Below are 19,394 nucleotides of genomic sequence, written 5' to 3' on the forward strand. Positions count from 1 at the left end.
TCTGCTCTGGCTGCCTGCTCCAGCAGCTCTGCCTGAGCTGTTCTGCTCTGCTCTGGCTGCCTGCTCCTGCAGCTCTGCCTGAGCTATTCTGCTCTGGCTGCCTGCTCCTGCAGCTCTGCCTGAGCTATTCTGCTCTGCTCTGGCTGCCTGCTCCTGCAGCTCTGCCTGAGCTGTTCTGTTCTGCTCTGCTCTGGCTGCCTGCTCCTGCAGCTCTGCCTGAGCTGCTCTGCTCTGGGCCAGTCCCTGGCCATCGCTTTGCTGCCACAGATGTTTGGCAAGAAAGAGAAGGCAGAAATCTTCTGTCTGTCCCCGGTTCACGACTGCACCATGCTCCCGAGCAGCAAACTCCTGCAGTCAGACCTCTGAAGGCCAAGTGCTGTGTGCCAGTTCTCACCTGAGATGACCTCTCCCCCATGGCCTTGCTTCAGGAAGGAGAAGACTGTTTTCTGGTGGTAGGCGCAGTCGATGCAGGCCTGCACTGCCTGCTGCAGCACAACAGAGGCTCGAGCTGGTCCAAAGTGGTCAGGCAGCTGCTGAACTTTCTTCTTGTCTAGGTGGGGCCCAGTGCTGCCATTCTTGTTCAAGTAAATGCAAACTGCCAAGATGAGAAACATGTTGGCCATTAACCTACTCCAGAAAGCCAGACACAGGTGCCTAAAGCCCAGCCCAGGAGATGCTGGGATTGTGTCTCTCACAATCACTCACAGGGGGGAGTCCACCACAGCCTCCTGCCTGCATCCCAACGGCAGAGAGGGGAATCACCTCCAACATCCTCCTGCCTCTCACTCACCTCCCAAGCTGCTGCTGTTTCCCCTACACTCTCTCCAGCACTCAGGCTCCCCAAGGCAGGCTCCAAGGGGGTTCCCCTGCCAGCCAGGTAAGGTGGCCACCACGTTCCAAGGGGATTAAGGAATGCAGCCCTCCCCTCCCCCCGCCCCCACCTTGTAGGGAAAAGCCTTCTTTAGGTTCCTGTGAGAGCTGGCCAGCTCTCCTCTGGGCAGATGGAGGGCTCAGCCCATGTCCTGTGCTTGACCAACACAGAGAATGCAGCTTTGCATTAGACCTTCCTGCCTGGATTCATCTTCAGCTACCTCCCAGCCTCAGCAGAGCATACACTGCTGCTCCCCACCCCACTCCCTCCTGCCCCTCTCTGCCTGGGTTCCCTGGCTGCAGGTAGACAGGGCATAGCTGCTGAGCTGCTGTGCCTGGCTGTGGCTGCAGCAGCTGTGCCTGGCACGGTTCTAGACTCAGGAGGTGTGCTGCACACACTGGGCCCCTGGGCACAAGAGGCATGGGAAGAGTCCTCAGAGTGGGGGAGTCACTGGCATACATGAGGTACCTCAGGGAGAGAGGTCCCTGTCCTGAGCAGGTGGACTTGCAACCTTTCCATGACTTCACTGTTTCCAAACCAGAGGGAACAAAGCAGCAGCTCTGCGCTCAGTGCCTCTTCCCTCCCTTTCTGCCAGGCCAGCCTTGCTTGTGCACAGGAGCAGGAAGGAAGGGCAGAGCCTTGGTGCCACCTTCTGCCTGGTGCAGCTCCTAACTCTGCGACCTGGCCAGGACTGCATCTGGAGACCCTTACCTGTGGGAGCCTGCATGGCAGAGCTGGGGATTGTAGCAGCGTCCTGGGGCACAGTGCTTGTGTCTGGTTCTGGGGTACTGGTTGTAGGAGAGGTGGGTGCTGGGTTCAGCAATGTCCTAGGTTTCCTCTGCAGAAAAAGAGGAGATATTTCTCCTTTTAGCCCTGCTCTCCTTCCCCACCCCTGCTCACTACACTCTCTCCTCTGCATCCAAGAGACCCTGCCCTGTGGGACACGACACACTGCTGATGGTGATGAGGGGGAGCCACAAGAACCTCACTTAGTGTGCATTTTATAAACCACAACCCTGAAAAAGCAACAAGCCTGAGATCTGCCACCTCTGCCTGGCCCAGACCAGCCATACACCATGGACAGCAGTTTGCTCCCCTGCAGGACCACCATCCTCTCATGGTCACAGCATCTGGCATGCTACAGCACAGCTCACCCATCTCTGCAGCTCCCAGGACACAGCTTCTGGATGGAAATGGTCTCTAGGACACAGACATTCTCTGCAACTCTGGGGCTGGCCTCTGAGGAACCACTCCCCCCCTGCACCATTTGGGGCTCCTACTTGCTGCAGCCTTAGTGCCAGAGGCTGCCCCACGGCAGACACCAGCATGCAGCAACCCCTGGCAGCCCCTGCTGTACCCCCACCTGCACCACCATCAGCTTTTACCTTACTGCCAGGCTTGGGGCCTCTCTTTCTGGGGAATTTCAAAGGCTCCACTGACTTGGAGGGTGCAGGCATGGGGTGGTGGATGAGCGCTTTGGTCGCTCGCCCACGCTTCTTGCCTGCTTTGCGGCGCCTCTGCCCTTGCTGGTGCCCCAGAGCAGCCTTTGTGCTGCTCTGCATCCCTGGCTTCTCCGAGCCCACTTCAGAGGCAGGCAGAGGGCTCTTTGGAATCACAACTGAAATGAGAAGAAGAGAAGCAAAGGTAATTCAATCAGGTGAGAATCAGAGCAACAGCAGCCTCCACCTTTAGATAGTGCCACATGGGAAACCCTGGAGCCTTCACAGATTCCATGCCAGCAGGAAAAACCAAACACACTGCCCCTGGGCACAGCACTGGAGCCGTGGGACACTGGCTTAGCCTGGAGGGGCTGCACTCCACAAGGCTCCTGCTTCCAGCCACCTTCCTTCCTCAAAAGAACTGGCACCTACAGCTCTGCCAGATGCTCTGACAGCATTCCTGCAACAGGAACCAGTCTTCACCTGCCTGGCAGTCACAGTGCCAGAGCTGCCCTGGAAATTCCCTCTCTCCAGGCAAAGTCCAAGCTGCTCTGTCCCTGCCTCACCAGTGAACTGCAAGGGAAGGCTCCATCCTCCCTGCCTGCAGGAACTACTGCTGCTGGCCCTAAGCAACAGCCCAGCTGAGAGGGATGGGCTGAGCTGCTCCTCTCACCTGTCAGTGATGCCAGCACAGCCCAGTCCCTCTTATCTCCTCATGCTTCCCATCACAAAGCCAGGTTCCTGCTTTCTTTGCCCACAGGTGCCCTCAATTTGTCCTGCTGAAGGCCAGATCTGAGCTGCCCAGGCTCAGCAGAAAGCAAACCTGGAGACTGACAGCTCTGCTGGAACAAACCAAACCCTTGTGGGCTGTGAGAAATGCACAGTGGTGACTTTTGTGCTGTGCTGATCCTCAGGATTGGCAACCTCACTCTGAGCTCAGCATGGGTGGGCTGATGGCAAAGGACTCCCTCTTGAAGTGAGAGGCTTTCTGCTGCAGGGGAAAGTGCTGGCCAAGGGAGCAGAGTGCAGCAGCACACTGCTGCCAGGCTGGCAGGCACCCAAGGGTGGCATCCCTGGGGCTGCATAAAGGGAGATTCCAGGTTTTCCTAAGGGTTTATGAGCAGGGACCCATTCCCTGGGCACACAGACACCATTTCCTGCCCACAGCTCAGAGCAGCAAACTGAGCCAGGAGCAGCTTCCTAAGGTCTGGAGAAGATCTGTGGCTGTGAGGTGAGAGCAGAGAGCCCCAAGTCAGGAGACCCTCCAGGGACAGGCCAGGGAGCTGGCAGCTCTGTTAACTCCTTCACTGCTGGCAAAGCACAGACTGAGTGAATGGCATCCAGCTTAGGCTGGAGGAGACCTTTAGGATCATGGAGTCCAACCACTGACCCAGCACTGCCAGGTCACCACTAATCCAAGTCCCTCGGCAACACATCTGCACAGCTTTTCAGTTCCTCCAGGGATGGGGACTCTACCACTGCCCTGGGGGAGCCTGTCCCAGGAATTCTCCAACTTAACCCTCCTCTGCCACAATTTCAGGCCATTTCCTTTCCTTCTATCACCTGAGACTGCAGCCTCCTTTCAGGGAGCTTTCAGGGAGGTCTCCTCGCAGCCTCCTCTTTGCTGGACCACACTCCCCCATGTCCCTCAGCTGCTCCTCCCCAGCCCTGTTCTCCAGACCCTTCCCCAGCTTTTTCGCCCTTCTCTGGATCTGCTCAATGTCCGTCTTGGAGTGAGGAGCCCAGAACTGACCCCAGGATTCAAGGTGTGACCTCACCCACACACACAGTGTGGCACTCACGCACAGTGGCATCATCCCTGCCCTGCTCCTGCTGCCCACACCACTGCTGATCCAGGCCAGGCTGCTGGTGGCCTTCTTGCCCACCTGGGCACTGCTGCCTCATCTTCAGGTGGCTGTTGACCACCTCTGGTGACAGGATGCTTCCTACACAAGCCTAAAGGTTGTGCCAGGTGCCTGTTAACTCTCCTTCAGGATTGCAGCCCTGGGTTCCAAGGAGATGGTCAAGGAGCACAGGGCTGCTGCAGCAAGGAGCAGCACAGAGCTCTCAGCCCTGCTTGCACCCAGCCACCCCCAGCTGAGCTTCAGCAGCAGCTGTGCCCAGCACACATCTCACAGCTACAAACCTTTGCCCATGCATCCTTTAACTGCCCAAAGGTTCACCTTGTTCAGCTGGGGATGGTGCCTGCCCTGCAGTGAGCCTCTGCCAGGGATGTCCCCACCTTGTTCTTCCCTGTACCCCTGTCCTCACCCCATGGTGAGCCACTGGGAAGAGCCCAACTTGCAGATAACCAAATGGGACTCTAAAAGTTGAAGCTGCTTGTCACTGTGAAAAGTCTCTGCCCCACAGCTTTGGTGCTCACAGGAGCTCTGAGCAATCCAAAGCATCATCTCCAAGGTTGGCCTTGCTTTAGGTCATGTAACCTCCAAAGAACCCTCCCAGCCTGAATAACTCTGTGATCTGAACTCATGGTCTATCATTGCAGCTTGTTAATGGAAAACTGAGCAACAAAATTCTCCTGCTGGCTGAGCTGCCTTGCCCTGGGTCAGACAGCACTCAGCAGCCATGGGGGAATGGGCTGGCCCCTTGGAGGGCTCTCTGGCCTGGGATCAGCTTGGCTGCAGTGAGAACACCACCCTGAAATACAGCCTTGACCACTGCTGAGCTTAGAGCCAACGCAAAGCTGGGCACCACTGCCTGGCTCGAGGGTCTCTGAAGGACAGGTCTGAACACAAGGTCTGAGCTTCCTGCAGGCACAGAGACTTGTTAGAGAACACAGGCTTCAGGCTGGGCAGGGAATGGCTGGAGAGCAGCCCTGAAGGAAAGGCCTTGGGGGTGCTGGGGGAGGAGAAGCTCAGCAGGAGCCAGCAGGGAGCACTTGCAGCCCAGAGAGCCAAGCAGAGCCTGGGCTGCAGCAGGAGAAGTGTGGCCAGCAGGGCCAGGGAGGGGATTCTCCCCCTCTGCTCCACTCTGCTGAGACCACTCCTGGAGCTCTGTGTCCTGTTCTGGAGCCTCTGTTCCAGGAAGGATCTGGAGGGGCTGGAAGGTGTCCAGAGAAGGGCCAGGAGGATGAGCAGAGGCCTGGAGCTGCTCTGCTCTGGAGACAGCCTGAGAGAGTTGGGGTTGTGCAGTCTGGAGAGGAGAAGGCTCTGAGGAGACCTTCTTGTGGCATTCCAGGATCTGAAGGGGGCTCCAAGAAAGCTGGGGAGGGACTTTTGAGGGTGTCAGGGAGTGACAGGACTGGGGGGGATGGAACAAAACTAGAAATGGGGAGATTCAGACTGGATGTTAGGAAGAAATTCTTCCCCATGAGGGTGGTGAGAGACTGCCACAGGTTGCCCAGGGAGGTGGTGGAAGCCTCACCCCTGGAGGTTTTTGCAGCCAGGCTGGATGTGGCTGTGAGCAACCTGCTGTAGTGTGAGGTGTCCCTGCCCATGGCAGGGGGGGTTGGGACTGGATGAGCCTTGAGGTCCCTTCGAACCCTGACAATTCTGTGACTCTATGATCTTCTAGGGCCACAATGTCCCCTGTCAGCTGCCCACCACACTGTGACTCTAGCTTGATTTACAGGAGGCTCTCTACAGTTGCTGTCCACACTCTGAGGCTTAGCCAACACTGGGAAGCACCATTTGTCACTCACCAACTTATCTCAGGCTTGTCACAGCCTGAAGGTGACAAAACTATGTCCTAGGCATAAGAAAAACAACGCCAAAATACGCAGGAAGATGTAAAGCAAGAGAGGAGAAGATGGAGAGAGGTTTCCACCAGCTCTGCACTGCCCAACAGCTGCTGGCCCCCAAAGCCCAGGATCTCCTTCTCACTGCTCTAACTCCCAGCCCTTCCCTCCAGAGATGCCAGCTCTGACCAAAGGACAGGGACTGAGCACACCACTCACAGCCCTCTGAAAGCACCAACGAGGAAGGCCCTGCAGGCTACCCATGCCATGGCTCCTAGGTGCTCCAGCTGCCCCCTGCCCCACCTTCAGCAGCAAGGCTCAGAGAGGTGGCTCAGAGCCATGTTTATGATGAGCAGGTCTGCCAGGAACAGAAGCCTTGCTGAGATCTGGCTGAATCCTGCCCTGGATGCAGCAGTGCCAACCTCAGCATCCTGAAGGCTGGAGCTGGGCAGGAACCAGAGCTCAGGGCTGTTGGAGAGCAAGATGGGAAAGCTTCAAAGCTTCTTCCCAAAGCAGAGCCCACCAGCACTGGCTATCATCAGCACAATGGGACACATCCAGGGGCTGTGGGAAGGCTCAGGCCTGGGTGTGTGCTGAGCTTTCAGCAGGCCAGGCAGACAGCCAAGGTCAGAGCACGAGTGGCAGGGGGTGCTCCTGGCAAGGACAGGGACTGGCAACAATCCTCCAGAGCCTGGAGTTTAGAAGTCAGAATGGAATCATTTGGCTTGAATTCCTGCAAGGATTCCTGCTCTCCAGCCTAAAGCATTTCCAGGACCTGAGGCTGGCAGTGAGAAGATCCAGCCAGCAAGCACTGTGTGGATCAGCATCTCCTGGATGTTCTCAGTTATCTCACCTCCCAAACATCCTTCCCTTTCCACACAAGGTTTGGTAGCTCCAGCTTTTGAGCACAGAAGCATGCTGCTGCTTTGGCTGGAAGCCATGAGGAGCACTGCTCACCGAGCCCTCCCAGACCTCACTGCCCAGTGGCTACACAGCAGCAAAAGCAGAGTGCCCAAAGCTGTCCCCACCCTGCTCACCCTGTGCTCAGACCAGCAGAAGAAGAGCACAAGGCACAAGAAGAAGAGCAGACAGTTAGAAGTAGGAAGCAATGCCTCACACATCTGTGAAGCTGAGGAGGCTCTGGACATCCACCAGGACTGCCCATGGCCTAAAGGCTCAGCAGTGTGCCTGGGCTGGAGCAGCAATGTTCTCTGCTATGAGGACAGCCTGAGAGAGTTGGGGTTGTGCAGTCAGGAGAAGAGAAGGCTCTGAGGAGACCTAATTGTGACCTTCCAGTATCTGAAGAGGGCTACAAGAAAGCTGGGGAGGGACTTTTGAGGGTGTCAGGGAGTGATAGGACAGGGGGGGATGGAACTAAACTAGAAATGGGGAGATTCAGATTGGATGTTAGGAAGAAGTTGTTCCCCATGAGGGTGGTGAGAGACTGGCACAGGTTGCCCAGGGAGGTGGTGGAAGCCTCATCCCTGGAGGTGTTTAAGGCCAGGCTGGATGTGGCTGTGAGCAACCTGCTGTAGTGTGAGGTGTCCCTGCCCATGGGAGGGGGGTTGGGACTGTTGGGACTGGCTGAGCCTGGAGGTCCCTTCCAGCCCTGTCAGTTGTGTGATGCTCAGTGCCATTGTCTGGATGTGCTGGGCTGAGCTCTGTGCATTGCAGATGCCTCTGCACACCCTCCTGGCACAAGCTGTGGCATCTTTATGGGTGTTTGATTTACAACAAAACCAAACAGTCAACAACTGAACACAACAAAAGGGTCTGGAGAGAGCCCCAGGGACACCAGCACCAGCTGCTTGCCTTCTGCACAAACCTTACCTGCACAGCTCTGCTGTGTGCCCTGAACCATGCTGGTCACTGCACTGAGCACAGCCAGGGCTGGAACAAACCCTCCCAGATGTTCACTGCACTGAGCACAGCCAGGGCTGGAAAAAACCCTCCCAGATGTTCACTGCACTGAGCACAGCCAGGGCTGGAACAAACCCTCCCAGATGTTCACTGCACTGAGCACAGCCAGGGCTGGAAAAAACCCTCCCAGAAGTTCACTGCACCCTGCAGCACAGCTCAGGGATGCCTGCAGCACTCCCACAGCTGCAGGGCAGTGACCTGCGTCCAGTGCAGCCCAGTAACAGAACTGCTGAACCTCCCAGCCGTGACTGGGAGCACACAGGGAGCCCTGAGAGCCAGCAGCTGAGGACAGCAGCTGGTGCTACAGGAGCTGCAGACCAGAAGCCCTATTCTGCATCTTCAGGGCCTGCTTGCATGGATCAGGCACTCCCAACCCCATCACCAAGGTTGCTTTTCCACACTCCCCCACCCCGCCACTCAGCCAGGCCTTTGCTCAAGCCAGGCTGCCAGCTGGACTCAGGCAGAAACCACATCTGCTTGAAACCTTTTCTGGAACACAACTGAGGCTGCACCCAGGAATCACAGAGTCACAGAATGTTAGAGGCTGGAAGGGACCTCCAGAGATCACCCAGTCCAAGTCCCTGCCAGAGCAGGGGCACCCAGAGCAGGGCACACAGGAACACATCCAGGTGGGGCTTGAATACCTCTAGAGAAGGAGACTACACATCTCCCCTGGGCTCTGTCACCCTCACAGGGAAATAATTCTTCCCCCTGTTTCCATGGGACTTCCTATGCCTCAGCTTCCACCAGTGCCCCTTGTGCTGGCATTGGGCATCACCCAGCAGAGCCTGGCTCCAGCCTCTGGGCACTCCCCCTGCACATCTTTGTCACCAGCAATGAGGTCACCTCTCAGGCTCCTCCTCTCCAAGCTACAGAGCCCTCAGCTCCCTCAGGCTCTCCTCATGAGGAAGATGTTCCACTGCCCTCAGCATCTTTGTGGCTCTGTGCTGGACTCTCTCAAGCAGTTCCCTGAGGTCCTTCTTGACCTGAGGGGCCCAGAACTGGACACAATATTCCAGATGTGGCCTCAGCAGGGCAGAGCAGAGGGGGAGGAGAACCTCTCTCAACCTCCTGACCACAGCCCTTCTAATCCACCCCAGGCTGCCCTTGGCCTCCTTGGCCACCAGAGCACTTTGCTGGCTCATGGTCAACCTCCCATCCACCAGGACCCCCAGGGCCTCTTCTCCTTCACTGCTCCCCAGCAGCTCAGTCCCCAACCTGTCCTGCTCCATGGGGTTGCTCTTTCCCAGGTGCAAGACTCTCCCCTTGCCCTTGGTGAACTTCATTAAATTTCTTCCTGCCCAACTCTCAGCTTGTCCAAGTCCCACTGAATGGCAGCACGACCTCTGGTGTGTCAGGAGCAGGTCCCTCAGGAGGAGCTGGACCTCCTCAGGCAGTGTCAATGCAGCTTCTGTAACAGAAACTCAGATCTGTGACCCCAGAAGGGCCTGGGCTGGTCAGTGAGCAGTGGATGGATGTGACACAGTCTGGCTGCCTTCCACAGCATCCAAGACCACAGAACCACAGAATGCTGGGGGGTGGAAAGGACCTCTGGAGATCATCCAGTCCAACCCCCCTGCCAGAGCAGGGTCACCCAGGGTAGGTCACACAGTCCAACACCACCATGGCCTTCAAACCCTGTCTCCAAGTGCCATGGCCACAGGTGTCTGGAACACCTCCAGAGAAGGAGACTCCACCACCTCCCTGGGCAGCCTGCTCCAGGGCTCTGTCACCCTCACACCACAGAAGTTTCTCCTCCTGCTGAGGTGGAACTGCCTGTGGTTGAGTTTACATCCAATGCCCCTTGTCCTGTGCCTGAGTATCACTGCAGAGAGCCTGGCTCCATCCTCCTGGCAGCCACCCTTCAGGTGTTTGTAGGCACTGAGCAGATCCCTCCCAGCCCTCTCCAGACTAAACAGCCCCAGGGCTCTCAGAATCACAGGATCAATAAGGTTGGAAAAGACCTCAAGGATCTCCAAGTCCAACCTGTCACCCTACACCTCATGACCACTAAACCATGGCACCAAGTGCCACGTCCAATCCCCTCTTGAACACCTCCAGGGATGGTGACTCCACCACCTCCCTGGGCAGCACATTCCAACGGTTAACAACTCTCTCCCTGAAGAACTTTCTCCTCACCTCCAGCCTAAACCTCCCCTGGCACAGCTTGAGACTGTGTCCTCTTGTTCTGGTGCTGCTTGCTTGGGAGCAGAGCCCAACCCCCACCTGGCTACAGCCTCCCTTCAGGTAGTTGTAGACAGCAATGAGGTCTGCCCTGAGCCTCCTCTTCTGCAGGCTGAACACCCCCAGCTCCCTCAGCCTCTCCTCACAGGGCTGTGCTCCAGACCCCTCCCCAGCCTCATTGCCCTTCTCTGGACACCTTCCAGTCTCTCAATGTCCTTCTTAAATTGAGGAGCTCAGAACTGGACACAGCACTCAAGGTGTGGTCTCACCAGAGCTGAGCACAGGGCAGGATGACTTCCCTGCTCCTGCTGGCCACACTATTGCTGATGCAGGCCAGGATGCCATTGGCCTTCTTGGCCACCTGTGCCTGGCTGCTCTCAGCCACTCTGTCCCCAGCCTGCAGCACTCAGCCTTCCCTCGGAAGAGAGATGCTGACCAAAGGCTAAAGGTCTGTGGCCTCTGTGGGGATAGATCCAGGGTCAGAAGAGGCAGGAGGAGCTGGTCCTGTGGAGGACACAGGGATCTGCAGCAGGGTCTGCACTGCTCAGTGCACTCCCCTGGTGAGAGGAGAAATGTGCTGAGAAAGTTGTCTGAGGACTCACATGTCCCAGGGTGGGCAGGACAGAGGCAGCCTGTGAGCAGCTCCAGACTGAAGCAAAGAGGCTGAGTTTGAGGGCAAGAAAGCAGCAGGTGACTGTGACACCAACAGACAAAGCCAGGAGTGGAGAAAACCACCCCTGAGATGGGCTCTGAGCTGCCTGCTGCCCCTTCAGCACGAGAGCCTGGGCTCTGAGGTTCACTGCACAAGGACAGCAGTGGCCACAAAGAGCCAGGGCAAAAAGATTCCACTTTGGAAAGACGCCAGATGAGGCTGCTGGACACCACTGCAGAACTGAGCTGAGCAGGAACCCTCCTTACCCAGCTGACAAACCCAGCAGCAAGCCCCAGGCCTGCAGCAGCCTCTGCATTCTCACTCCCACAGGTCCAGCCTGGGCTAAGCTCTGCCTTGCCCTGCTGTGAGATGAAAGCCACCTCGAGTCTGCCCTTCTCTGAGCCTACCAAGAGAACTCTGCTGATGGAGCATTTCCAGGAGTTCCTCCACACTGTTCTGGATCCTCTGCTCAGCTCACAGGATCCCAGAATGGGGAGGAGGGCTGGAGGGGACCCCCACAGATGTGACACAGCCTGGCTGCCTTCCACAGAGTCTCCCAGATCACAGAATCACAGAATGTTAGGGGTTGGAAGGGACCTCCAGAGATCACTGAGTCCAACCTAGTCCTGCCAGAGCAGGGGCACCCAGGGCAGGGCACATCCAGGTGGGTTTTGAAGTTCTCCAGAGAAGAAAACTCCACAACCTCTCTGGGCAGCCTGCTCCAGGCCTCCAGCACCCTCACACCAAAGAAGTTTCTCCTCAGGTTGAGGTGGAACTTTCTGGGTTTCAGTTTGTACCTGTTGTGCCTTATCCTGTCACAGGGCACCACCAGAAAGAGCCTGGCCCCTGCACCCTGACCCCCACCCCTCAGCTACTGATAGACATTGATCAGATCCCCTCAGCCCCAGGGCTCTCAGCCTTTCTTCACAGCAGAGATGTTCAAGTCCCTTCATCATCCTCATAGCCTCCACTGGACTGTCCCCAGCAGATCTCTGTCTCTCCTGAACTGGGGGAGCCCAGAACTGGACACAGCACTGCACACAATGCAGAGCAGCCCCTCCTGTTTTCAGAGCCCACTGCTCTCCTCACAGCTCTCCTGCAGTGAGACCCAGCAGAGCAAGCTGAGGGATATGGGGCACAATGAACTCCTTCAGCAGAGTGCCCTGGGGCCAGCACAGCCCCCAGTGTGCAGAGCTGGGTGACAGGCTCAGAGCCAGAGCCACTGACAGCCTGTGAAGAGCAGGGATGGCCAAAATGTTGTCCTCAGCAAAAGTCATTTCCAGTTCAGTGCTGAGCACACAGATTTATTCACTCCCCAAACCCAGGTCTTATTTCTCCCCGCAGAGGAAAGAAGTTAACTGCTTTGTACCCACAGGGCAGCACCACACCACCAGGGACAGGCAGGGAGCCTGCATAGGCTGCAGAGCTGGGCCCAAGCCAACCTCATGAGGGTCAACAAGGCCAAGTGCAAAGTCCTGCACCTGGGTTGGGGCAATCCCAAGCACAAATCCAGGCTCAAGAGCAGCCTTGAGGAGGAGGCCTTGGGGGTGTCAGTGGTGACAAACTCCCCAGGAGCCAGCAATGGTCCGGGGCAGCCAGCAGGCAGCTGTGTGCTGAGCTGCATCCAGAGCAGGGAGAGCAGCAGCACAGGGAGGGGATTCTGCCCTCTGCTCTGCTCTGCTCTGCTCTGCTCAGACCCCACCTGCAGCACTGCCTCCAGCTCTGGGACACAGCACAAGGACCTGGAGCTGCTGGAGAGGGTCCAAAGGAGCCCATGAAGATGATCAGAGGCTGAAGAACCTCTATGGCAAGAGAGGCCACCAGAGTCAATCCACTGCCTGAGCACATCCTGGCAGTTCATCCCCAGTGGGGTTCCAAAGCCCTGTGCTGGGAATGGTTCTGTGCTCCTGCTGTAGTCAGGCTACTCAGGACAGCTCCTGGGCTTTCTGCTGGTTCTCATCTTCTCTGGAGCTCTTATTTTAGCTTCAGCTTCTTGGTTGTGAACATTAGAGAACACCTTCAACACAGCAGTGCCCAGAGAACAAGGAGCCTGCAGGCTGGGTCAGGTTTATTCCACCTTTTGTTCTCCTTTAAAGCTGTTCAGAAGTTATAAAAATCCCAAAGGCCAAGAGAAGAACCACACCAAGCCCCCAGGGGCCAATCCCTCTAACAAGAGGGGCTGCATGTTCAGGACCAGCTTCCCTGATGGAACCAAAATGTGTGCCATGGGAAGACACCTGCTCAGCACCGCCAGGGCCAGAGCTGGGCTCAGCTCCCTTCACCTCCCCCCTCCAAAAACCAGGGAGGAAATGAAAGAATGAAGCAAGCAGCCAGCAGGCCATGAGGAGCTGATGCAAGGCTGCTGCTCCCACAGGCACTGTGACAAATCCCTCCCCAAGGGGCCCAGCTCTGCCATGAGCTGCTCTGATCACAACCACCTCCTTAACCCTGAACAGCCCTTGCAGACCTATCTGAGAAGGCTCTGCTCCATCACTCTGGTTCCTCCAGCACTTGCCTGCATCAGAAGCAGCTTCCCTACAAGGGACCATGCTCCTGTCACCAACACCTGGCACTTGTCTGCTGCTGACAGGCAGAAACTAGGCCTGGAGCCCTAAATCCTCCATGTGAAGCCTCTCAGTACTGTTTCAAACACTTCATCTAGGCAGGAAACTGCTCTCCTGGTGGCTCCAGTGAAGATGCACCAAGTGCTACACTGAGCAGACTTGAGCTGCTTCCAAACAGAGGATGGCTAGGCAGAGCCACCAGCCCTGCTGGTGCCCAGCAGCTCAGGACATCCCCAGCCAGACACTTTTAGACTTCCAGAAATCACAAAGGGTTGGAAGGGACTCTGGAGATGATCCAATCCAAGCCCTGCCAAGGCAGGGTCACCTGGAGAGGCTCACACAGCAACACAACCAGGAAGGGTTTGAATGTCTTCAGAGGTGGAGACTCCACCACCTCTCTGGGCAGCCTGCTCCAGGGCTCTGCCACCCTTCAATTACAAAGTTGCTCCTCCTCTTCAGATGAACTTCTGATGTTTGTGCCCAGTGCCCCTCGGCCTGAAGGGTAAGAAGCAAATACAAACCCAGGCCTTCTGCTCTGCCTGGAGCTTGTCCACTTCCACCCTGAGAGAGCTTGGACCTTCAGCCCTGCTCCAGGTCCTGTCAGCAGAGCTGTTGTTGCTGGTCAGAGGTCTTGCAGCAGGGGTCAGTGATCCCAGCACTCCTCACCCAAAGGGAGGGAGGTCCCAGCAGTGAGGCTCCTCTGGAAACATCCTGGCCAGACTCAGCAATGCCCTGAGATCCTGCAACCCTGTTTGGGCCAAGTAGCCTGAGTGCAGCCCAGCATCTCAGGGTCAGGAAACAGGACAGAATAAAACACAGGAGGAAGAGTCAAGTGGGGAGGAAGGCTCAGACACTGACATCAGGTACAGGCTGGGGGAATGACGGAAACTCTGTCCAGGTCAGCTCCTCTGCTTAGCCTCTTGCCAGCCCCAAGACATCACACAGCAACACCAGCCCAGAGGCACTGAGCCACAGCCCTGCTGTTTGCTGAGCCCAGAGAGGCTGGGGGAGCAGCTCCCCCTCCTGCAGAGCTTGGCCAAGCCCCCAGACCTCCCACACCAACCTGTCTGCCAGGGCACAGACCAGAGCTGAGACAAGAGCCTTGGCTCTGTGCTGAGAAAGGCACAAGAGCCTCTTCTTGAGATCTTATGGAAACACAGAATCACAGAATGGTTTGGGTTGGAAAAGGTCTCAGTGCAACATCAACCCAACCCCTCCATGGCCACCAAACCCTGGCCCCAAGTGCCATGGCCACAGGTCTCTGGAACACCTCCAGGCACAGGGACTCCACCACCTCCCTGGGCAGCCTGTGCCAGTCCCTGACCATGTGGTGGTAAGGCCATGACCCATGGCCCAGTACAAACCCAGACAGGCCTCAAGATGTCAGGACAGGTCCTGTCTCTCCCCTCCTTCCTGCCACAAGAACAGGACAAGGTGGGAAAAGGAACAAAGGGGCCAGGCCCTTGCCCGTCTGGTAACCAAGATGCCAGCTGGGGTCAGAGCACAAAAGCTTCCCCAGAGACAAGGTCCTGGCCTCTGCCTTTGATGGTCACAGCCTGGCAGAAGGCTTCCCACTGGGTGGCTCCATGTTAGCTTTAGTGCCCATTGGCCCAAGTGACCTCTGGCATTTGTATGTATGCAAGTGGCTGGGGAGCCTGGGGGCTTGCTCAGATCCCTTTGCTCAGATCCCCTCACTCAGATCTGCCTTGCTCAAGCCTTGCTCACATCTGCTGCAGCCTCTCCTCACTCCAAGCCTTGTCGTCTCCAGTGTCCTGCCTTGCTTCCAGTGCCTGCTCCAGGGCCCTGGGACAAAGCCTGAGCCTCCAACTGGATTACAAACCAACAGTTTCTGGAGCCTGTCAGCAGAGAGAGCAAACCAGGGACCCTCTCCAAATTCCCACTCTGATCCTCCTGAGTAAATCCTGGCCTGATCATATCTTCCTAAGGGTTATTGGTTGGCCTTTGGTTTCTCAGGGGGTGAAGCTTTTGTGTCATAGCTTCTTCCAGTCTCTGAACTCTCTAAATTGTGTCAAAATTGCCACAAGCATCCTGGAAGAATTCAGGACCCAACAGAACCTGTCAATAATTCTATCAGTTTTGTACAGAGTTTTGGGGTGGGGTTTTGGGGAAATAAAAGTAACTAGATTTTATAATTCCTGCCTCGTTAATTTAACTCAAACTAATACAGACCACTCCTGCAGCAAAGACATTTTTCCTCATCTTCAACCTAACCCTCCCCTGCCACACTTTCAGGCCATTTCTCCTTCCATCACCTGACACTGGGGAGCAGAGCCCAACCCCCACCTGACTGCAGCCTCCTCTCAGGAGCTGTAGAGAGCAATGAGGTCTCCCTCAGCCTCCTCTTCTCCAAGCTGAACACCCCCAGCTCCCTCAGCTGCTCCTCCCCAGCCCTGTTCTCCAGACCCTTCCCCAGCTTTGTTGGCCTTCTCTGGACCTGCTCCAGCCCTCAATGTCCTTCTTGGAGTGAGGAGCCCAGAACTGAACCCAGGATTCAAGGTGTGGCCTCCAAGGGGCACAATCCCTGCCCTGCTCCTGCTGCCCACACCACTGCTGATCCAGACCAGGCTGCTGGTGCCTTCTTGCCCACCTGGGCACTGCTGCCTCATCTTCAGCTGCTGTCAGCCAGCACTCCCAGGTCCTTTTCTGCCAGGCAGCTTTGCAGCCACTCTGCCCCAAGCCTGGAGCTTGGGTCTCCCAGGCAGTGGTCTTCCAGGCAATGCTGAACTCCTCCGCATCTCCTTCCCCACCCTTGGTGCCCAAGCTCTGTCTACATGGCCCCAAATCCAGCCAGCCCAACACAAACAGCCAGCCTGGCACAGCAGCTCCAGCTCCCAGCCCAGTCCTGTAAGTCACATTTGTCCATCTCCTCCAAGCAGTGCAGCACAGCAGCTCACCTGCTGAGGCCTCCCCACCCACTGCCAACTTCTCACCCCACAGGAGGAAGAGTAACCAAGGAACATCCAAAAGAGAGTCAGAAAACACAGCCTGCAGGTGCCACGGGCAGGACACCGAGCACCTGACCATCATCCGAACCACTCAACCACAAGGCAGCTTCACCACCCCCTCCTGGCATAGCCACCATGCCAGGACAGTCAGGCCAGGCCTGCAAGGGCTGGGTAAGGCATGCAGCAGATGGGAGTGCAGGAGTGGATGTGAGCTGCACCTCACCACAGCCATGGTGACCATGGAACACCATCAGCTTCCTCTGGCTCTGCACCAGGGTGCTGCCAGTTCGCAGCAGAGCCAGGCAAAGGTGGGCAAGGCAAATGCCTGCTGCTTAACCCTGCTGAGCACGAGGCAGCTGCCCACCAGCCCTGGCACAGCAGTGGACAGGACGTGCTCCACAGTAGCTCTCCTGACCCTGCTGGGCCAGGGGCCTCTGCCAGCTAGGTTGGTGCCAAGGCAGTGACTCCACTCCCCCAGTTCCAGCGCCAGACCTGCCCCCAGTTGTGTCTGCCCAGCCTTAATGCTTCCACTGCTGCCCTCTCCCACACCAGCACATCACCCCTCTGCAGCATCCAGAAGGGGGGCAAAGGGGGCACCAGCCCACCAGGGGCACCAGAGGAACTCAGCACCAGCCAGAGGCACAGCCCAAAGGGAGGCATGGCACAGGGACCTCCTAGGTTACAGATGTGAGGAGCATAGGAGGCACAGCCGAGAGGAGGGTGGGCACAAGGAGCTGAGGGCTGTACTGTGACCCTGTGCAGGTCACTGCAGGCTGCAGTGTCCCTGCATCCTTGTTTCCAAGTGACAACATCTCCCTGCCCTGCAGCAGTGGTGCACAGAGCATGGTGGAGCAGACCAGGGTGGAAGAGGTGTGTGTGGAAGGTGCTGGTGCAGGCATGGATCAGGTCTGGATTTCCCAATCAGCAGCTTTGCAGGAGGCCAGCCTGCTCCTGCCACAGCATCCTGCAGCAGCAGTACTGCTGGGATCATGCACAAAGCCAGCAGCACTAAGCTCTAAGGAGGGCTCCTGGAAACACCTCTCACCTGGGGAGGTAAATCCCAGCTCAGGCTCCTGCAGACAAGCCCCAGCACAAGGCAGTGCTGTGGCTTAAGGCAGGCACTCCCTTGCCCAGCAAAGCTGTGCTCAGGCAAGAGCTGGTCCTGCTTTCTGGTGTTGGCACCTGGAGCTTGCAGGAAATCCCAGACTCCTGCACCTATAATCAGCACCTAAGGCCTGATCCTGTTGGCTCAGTCCCTTTTTCCCAGCCTGGGGCTCTTTGCCTGGTGCAGACACTCTTCAGTGCATCACCTCTGAGTGCAGAGCTGAGCTGGAAGCCACCTTACCTCCAGAGGTACCTGAGAAGTCCCCAAGTTGCTTCCTCTTTCTCCACCCCACAAACCACTTCAGAAAGAAAAAGAACTTCTCCTGGCTCCTCTTCCAAAGTCTGCTTCCCTGAGAGCTGACCTCTCCTCCAGCCTGTGATGGGGCTAACAGCTCCCAGCCCTACCAGGGCTGTCAGAGGCAGACACAGGCCCAGGCTGCAGAGGACTTCCCTCATCCCAGCTCCCTGCTGAGGGCAGCTGGCCCAGAAGCTCCAATCATCAACCAGGCTCTCAGCTGCTGCTTCCTTCTCAGGGATTTTGACCAGTCTCCTATTTCCCTCTTCATTTTGCCCTGAACCTGGGCAGCAGCAGCACCTCCCCTGTGTGTGCACCTCCCCTGCTCTCCTTCTCTCCAGACAGGAGTTCAAATACCTAAGCAGCAATCCTCCTGCTTTAGGTCAGTCCTCAAGGTCCATTTCCTGCACTGCTGATAACAGAGGAGGCCTCTCCAGAGCAGCTTTCCAAAGCCATGCTCCACTCACCTCAGTCACCTGAAGAGCTGTGAAAGCTGGGGCTGCCCAGGGGCTGCCCAAGGAGCAGGGAGAAGGCAAAACAAATGCCAGTGGTTCCCCTGAAGCACTTCACTGGCTTGGGCTGGAGTTAACTTTAACAACAGCTCCTAGGGGGCTGGGCTTGGGATCTGTGCCCAACCCAGAGCTGGTGACACAGCCATGGTTCAGCTGCTGCTGAGCTGGGCTGGGCTGGGTCAGGGTCTGCGTCTCCCACCTCACCAGTGAGTGTGTTGAGGGGGACACAAGCTGCTGGGAGGGGACACAAGCTGCTGGGAGGTGACACAGGCACTGTTGAGTCCAGCTAACCAAAGGGCCAGTGCAGAGCAGCTGACATGAAGCTCAGCAAGAGACACTGGAGGAAAGAGGGAGGGGAGGCTGCTTGGAGCTCTGGATTTGCCTTCCCGAGTCAGCTCAGGCCTGCTGCAGCCTGGCTGTGCTGGGCAGCAGTGAGTTGGTGTCTGGCTCTGCCCTGAAGGTGCAGCTGTGGCTTTGCTGTCACACTGCCTGCATCTCCACCCACCAGCTCCCACACCTCTACCCTTCCCATTCCCCCTCCACCCCACTGAGGAGGTTGGGGAGCACCTGGGGGGGAGGGGGGGGGCTCAGCTGCCCGCTGGGCCAACCCCCAGCAGCTGGTCTGTGCATTTAACTCCCTCACTCTCTGCTCTCCTCTCCCAGCTCACATTTCTACCTCTCACCACTGCACTGCACAGACTTGTCAGGTGTGTCACAAGTTCCTCTCAGCTTGAGGAACACCAACCACCTCCTGCCCTGGATCCAGCACCATGCAGCTCACAGGGATGGGATAATCCCTGCCCTACCCAACACACCTGCAGGGCTTCTGCTGGGAAAACCCAGGGGTGGTACTGTGCCCCCAGGGTGCCCTGGCACCACTGCTGTGCGCTGCAGTAGCTAAGGATGAGGAGCCACCACCCTCTTCTGCCAACAGGAAATCCCAAAGTGAGTTTGGGCTTGATGCCCCAGGCAAGCTGAAGGAGGCTGGGACAGAGAAACATTTCTCAGTCAGCATCTCCAGGTTCCTGCCTGGCTCAGTGAGAACAGAGCTGCCAACAGCTCCCCCAGAAACAGCCAAAGCAAGGCAGCTTCTAAAGCTCTGGAGTGAACCCACGAGTCCTGAGCACCTCCTGTGCAAGGTACTGCAGAAACTGCCAGCAGCACAGCCTGACCTGCAGCAGAGCCCTCAG

The 19,394-nt window shown here is 57.1% G+C and overlaps 1 protein-coding gene across 2 annotated transcripts in view; it reads right to left on the minus strand.

Annotated features, from left to right (window-relative positions):
- Positions 1-19,394, minus strand: part of SCMH1 (Scm polycomb group protein homolog 1) — a 54,552-nt gene that overhangs the window by 19,628 nt on the left and 15,530 nt on the right. For both annotated transcript variants that reach the window (XM_054395230.1, XM_054395231.1), the window contains exons 4-6: positions 2,257-2,489; positions 1,583-1,709; positions 395-595 (exon numbers count right to left, since the gene is read on the minus strand). In XM_054395230.1, the coding sequence (XP_054251205.1) occupies positions 395-595; positions 1,583-1,709; positions 2,257-2,489 (561 nt within the window). The remainder of the gene's footprint in view (positions 1-394; positions 596-1,582; positions 1,710-2,256; positions 2,490-19,394) is intronic.

Source organism: Indicator indicator, chromosome 33 (genome assembly GCF_027791375.1).
Source record: "Indicator indicator isolate 239-I01 chromosome 33, UM_Iind_1.1, whole genome shotgun sequence".
Taxonomy (NCBI): Eukaryota; Metazoa; Chordata; class Aves; order Piciformes; family Indicatoridae; genus Indicator; species Indicator indicator.